Source organism: Frieseomelitta varia, unplaced genomic scaffold, assembly GCF_011392965.1.
Source record: "Frieseomelitta varia isolate USP_RPSP 00005682 unplaced genomic scaffold, Fvar_1.2 scaffold_245, whole genome shotgun sequence".
Taxonomy (NCBI): domain Eukaryota; kingdom Metazoa; phylum Arthropoda; class Insecta; order Hymenoptera; family Apidae; genus Frieseomelitta; species Frieseomelitta varia.
Genome location: NW_025109974.1, coordinates 182,899 through 188,488, shown reverse-complemented (window position 1 = coordinate 188,488; position 5,590 = coordinate 182,899). Strand labels below are relative to the sequence as shown.

Below are 5,590 nucleotides of genomic sequence, written 5' to 3'. Positions count from 1 at the left end.
TTTTTTTTATTTACGATGAAAGTTCTCACCCGTTCCCGGGAATTCGAAACGATTCGTTTTGAAATTTGGGAGGAGAAAGAGAAAAGAAGGATTTAAACGGGAAACACCTTCTTTACATGTGATTTTAAGTTTTTACATCGGTGTTAGTTGCTTGTACAGAGTTTATACCGACGTATAATAATTCTAGATTATTGAAACTATTAATACACTCGTGTTTGATGTTCGTAAAGATCAGAGAAATATAACACGCTCGCGTATTTTACATGTTCAAATGTTAAAATCTGAGATTTATGTCCACGAGTTGGATTTCGTTTCTGTCCAGTTTAACGATATTTGTTTCGTTACATCTTTAAAACTCCATTAAACAGACAATTCCGTCATTTTCTAACAATCTAGCGATTTAAAGAAATTATTTAACAACGTCATTTAAATGAAAATTGTTTAACGTTATTTTCTAACAATTTAAAGGAAGAAAAAATTCAAATATAAAGGCGAGACGTGTCTCAAAAACACTGAGACTTTAATAACTGCTATTTCTATGCGTGCTGGTATTTTTGAAAATTAAAAAAGTGTTATAAATCAATAGATCTATTATAGAAAGAAATCAATATATCTATTATACATTCTCTGAAAGACTGGATGATATAAAACAAAAATAACATTTTTTTTTCCAATTTTTCAATGTTTTTCCATGTTTCTCTAGTTTTTTATTATTTTATTTGGAAATATAATTAATGGATTTTTTTTCAGTATTATGTGTGAATTTTTATGAATTAAAATTCTTTTCTTTTTATGAATCTTTCAGTTTTTCAGTGGCCACCCTATATATTGTAGATTGTAAAAAGCACCGTGTTTTACATATTATTTGCTTTGCGTTTTCCGTGTAATCTTTCATTCTGAAATTGTTTCACTCTGCAAACGGAGAGAAATTCGTAGCTTAACAACTGCCTACGAAAAAAATTCGCAAAAATATCTCTCACGTATTTCTGGATTCAGGCTTTGATCGAACAGAGATCGAGGAGTGGCGTGCACACGACAGGACACCGCGGGTGTCCTCGTCGACGTCCCGACGTCGATGAAAATGAACCGTTCGCGCAACGAAAGAGAGAGAGAGAGAGAGAGAGAGAGCTTCTTCGAGTCGAGTTTCATCGAAGTTTATCGATCACGTGTTTCCGGCGCCCGCACAGCAAACGCGTTTCGCGGTAGATTGAAGCAAATCGCGGTTTCGCGAGCGTATCCTTTGACGTCCCGCACGTTAATAGGGCAATGAGGTTCCCAAGGAAACTTCCATTATATCGTCGGCGAAGTTGCGGAAAGTTGGCGTAATACGGTGATACGCGCGAAACACGAGGTTTGCGCAGTTTGCGGCAAACAGAGGCCCGTTCCTTCCAACTGATCCGGTCTCATCGATAAGCTCTCGCTTATCAGTCAAATTTCGCCCTTTCTCGCTTATTAAATTTCGTCTACTTTCGAGTTCCCTTTTCTCTGATTCTTCCTCTTCCCCGATCTTCGTTCGATCGATTATTTAGCGTCGGTGGATGTAAGTTTTTTTTTGCGCTGTTTTTTTTTGCCACGGCATCGGTAATTACGATTGCATAACTCCAGGTTACGCGGATGTTGACGTAATGTGAATGTCTGTCGGAGTGAAATTTAATATTTTCGAATTGAGGCTGGGGTTTCAGGAGGTCGCGGATGCTTATGCAAATTCATACTTTTGCACCAAGGGTGGCTGAGGAGCAAGGACATCGTGTTCGTGATTCAGATTCCACATCGAGGATTCATGTTTTCATGTATCTTGTAGTTGAAGATATAGAACTTAAGTGAAGATTCGATATGATTATTTTAACGAGTGTCGCGCTTTGAATATTTTGTTGCATTTTTTTTACGTATTGCGCGCGTCTTAGATATATAACTTCATATATTTTTGGTATTGTGCATAATATATAAAATATACAAAATATATAATGTATATAATGTATATATATATATATATATATATAATATATAAATTTTATATACATACATAGTGCAAATATAAATATACAAAATATACAAAATACACAATGTACAAAAATTCGTTTGATAGTAAAGAACATTATAAAATTAACGATAGACTTTATGGATTTTTAAACGATATGTTTAACGCATGAAAATAGTGTGGTGTATAAGTTGTCAATGATCTTTCCTTCTAATCTAAATATTAAGAGTGTAGAGTTAAACTTATACTACAAAAACTTGTCGGTTTGATAATGTAGTTTGATATCGAAGCAACATTGTAAAATTAATGATAGACCTTGTGGATTTTTGGACGATATGTTTATCGTATGAAAATAGTGTGTCGTGTAAGCTGTCGATGATCCTTCCTTCTAATCTAAAAATTAAGAGTGTAGAGTTAAACTTATACTACAAAAACTTGTCGGTTTGATAATGTAGTTTGATATCGAAGCAACATTGTAAAATTAATGATAGACCTTGTGGATTTTTGGACGATATGTTTATCGTATGAAAATAGTGTGTCGTGTAAGCTGTCGATGATCCTTCCTTCTAATCCAAAAATTTTAAATGCAGATTACGATAACTTGCCTGGTCCTAAATTAATAATTTTCCCGAAATTTCCCGACTTTAATCCCCACGTAACTCCCCAAAGCACTCCGAAAATCCCCTCAAGTTCACCCCTGTAAACCTTGAATCTCCGTACTTCTAAATGAATATTCCCCTTGAAGCGCCCGACGACGGATCCACCGCATTCCGCCCGGTGAAAAGAAATCCCGGAAATTACCAATTATCGTCTTAAACCGCTTCTTCCAATTCTCTTTTCCCGTCGACCGCCAATCGCGTTAAAAGGCTCGATCCAGTCGAGACACTGGAGCTGGATCTCGGATTCTCCGCCTTAACCTAAACTATTTACGTACGTTTCGCCGCGCGATTAACAAAGTAACGTCGTTACCTGAACTCGATGAAGCCGTGATGCAGAATCAAGGCCATGAAGTCACCCTGAAGATCGTCCCTCTCGCCGGCTAGCAGCAGTATACCGTCCCAGGCCTCCGGCCGAAATTCCAATTCTAATTGAACGTGCTTGTAAGCAGCCTTCAGGGCAGGGAACGCCAGCCAACCGGATCCGGTGAACCGCGGCGATCTTACTTCGGCCTCTGCGAGCAAAAAGTTAGAGATAGAAATAGAAACGTTGTTATCATTATCGTTATCGTTATCGTTATTGCTACTACACATCGGCCACGTGACGCATGTTAAATTGCTCGACAAATTGCTTCTCTGGCGAAGAGAACGGCGAGAAAGATCTTGCCGGCGCTTTTTGTTCTTAATTTTGCAACGATCGTTCGCACGTTTGTGAATTGTTACCGCGAGGATTAGCTGTATTTCTGTAGCGACTGACGAATGTGTTTGGCTACTGTGTGTCGTAGCTCGCGATATTTAAAACAATGCGAAACGTCGGGGCGAATTTCTATTTGGCTTCCGGCTTTCGCAGAATTCTCGCAAACGTACGCGGTTTGCTCGAAAGACTCTCTTTGTTTCGAAGTTTTCCGCTCGTATTTCGTGTTCCAAAAGTTATACCGTCATCTGAATGCGAGAAGAAAAAAATTTGTTTGATCTTCGGGAGAGTGAGAGAAAGAATTTTCCACGTTGCGCACACAAACACACACACAAACATTGAGAAGAAGTCACTCGTTTCTTTCACGGAATAAAAATTGTCAAAATCCTGAAATCACTGAATTTTGTCCCGCGCTGCATTTCGTATCTCGACAAAACAAAAACTTGTCAATTGCCAAGAGAAACAATGGATCCTTTCACCCTCTCGCAAACAGCAATTCCCAAAAATCTATCAAATGTTGCGACTCATAGCCCGACATAAAGGGACTTGTCAACTCCGGGAACGCGCGCGGCGTGTACACAAAGTTGTAAAAAGAAAAAAAAAAAAAAAATCGATTTGTCGAGAATTCGTAAAAAAAAAAAAAGGAAAAAGAGAAAAAAAAAACAAACGATATTTCATGACAAAAGGGCGATTTTTCAATGGAAATAAATCGCCGACACGTCACGAACGAGGCCGTGGGGCCGTTTCGCGCCATAAGCCTGCGTTTCGTTATCCACTTATCTCGGCTCGAACTAATTGCGCCCGTATATCGACGAAGATCGGATCGGTGGCGAACCAGTGCCGGATCGTTGTCTTTCGCGTTCCTTCTTGTTTCTCGCTGTCCGAGGGAACGAAGAGTTATGGCCCCGCGTTCCGCCGGCGGCTGGAAGCGGAAACGGGACGGACAGAAAGCCGGGAATCGGGTTCCAGAGTTCCAGGGACGTGCGAAGCTTAAGGGAACGTCGTTCACCGTCGTGGCCGCCCTAAAGCCGGCTATCGGGATGCGCAGTAGCGTACGCTGAAGAAACCTGGACCCACCGCCACGCTTATTGCTGCTCGCGAGAGCGCGAGGCCGGCTATAAATCAACTAGACACCACGAATGGAAAAACTCGCGAGCTTCGCTCGCACCGGCCAAATGGAATAACCGCCTCTTGATCTTCCGGGCCGTTGGCGTAACAAAGCGTTATTTGTTCGACAGACTGTATCGCGTCCGTCCCGCGAGCGAGCCAGCCGGAGTTTTCAAGTTGCTCGAATTCTTCCTTCTTCCATCGGTTCCATTTCTTTGATTGCTTTTATTTCGTGCGGTTTGGTTTCTATTTGATTGGTGCCCCTCTGGGTTGGTTCTCGTCAACAGATGGTGAAAAGTTTGGAAAAATTTGGACGACGCTTTCTTTTTTTCTAGCATTTTCAAGTTATTCTGGAATTCTTCTGTGTATCTTTATTATTCTGTATTACATTTCTTCACGGTACGGCGGTTTCCAGAATAAGTGAAAAATTTGGATGATGTTTGTTCTTTGTAATATTTTCGCACAGTGTTTTAACAAGTTTGTTTCAAATTATTCATTAGAAATCTTCTATGCATCTTTTATCTTATCCTGTACTTTACTATATTTCTATATTTCCGGGACAGAAGCGAAAAATTTGGATAATGTTTTTCATGTATTTTTGCATAGTTATATATAGTTTTCAAGTTGTTTACTTGAATTTCTTTTTTATCCTATTCTGTACCACATTTCTGTGTTACAAAAGGTTCTCGGGACAAGCAAAAAATTTGGAAAAAGTTTTTGGTAGTATTTTTGTATAATATTTTAACAAGTTGTTTACTCGAATTCTTCTTTATTACTACCTATTCTAGTTTGTACTTTCACGATGTTTTATCACAATAATAATTTTAAACTAAACCTTACCTAAGTAAATTAGTACATTTTAGCAGTACAGATACAACGAAAGCTACTAAAAATAAATTTGAACAGATTTGAATATAATTTCTGGTGATATTTCTTCTACTCTGAGATTCGATTCTTAATAAGTCGATTACTAACAAGATGTAGTTCACGAGCCATAGACTTCTCTTTTTATAATTTTCAAGAGACGAAAGACAATCAGGTAACTTATAATTTACTCGCACAAGTTCGTTTATTTGTTCAACCGCTTTTACTATCAAACTTGGTTCGTCCGTTCCATCATCAAACTTGCTCGTCCATTTTTTTTTTTTTTTTTTT

General features: G+C 38.7%; 1 protein-coding gene across 1 annotated transcript in view; it reads right to left on the bottom strand.

Annotated features, from left to right (window-relative positions):
• LOC122528108 (pikachurin-like) overlaps positions 1-5,590 on the bottom strand; it is a 112,076-nt gene that overhangs the window by 59,801 nt on the left and 46,685 nt on the right. The window contains exon 3 of the mRNA XM_043652855.1: positions 2,948-3,149. Within this exon, the coding sequence (XP_043508790.1) occupies positions 2,948-3,149 (202 nt within the window). The remainder of the gene's footprint in view (positions 1-2,947; positions 3,150-5,590) is intronic.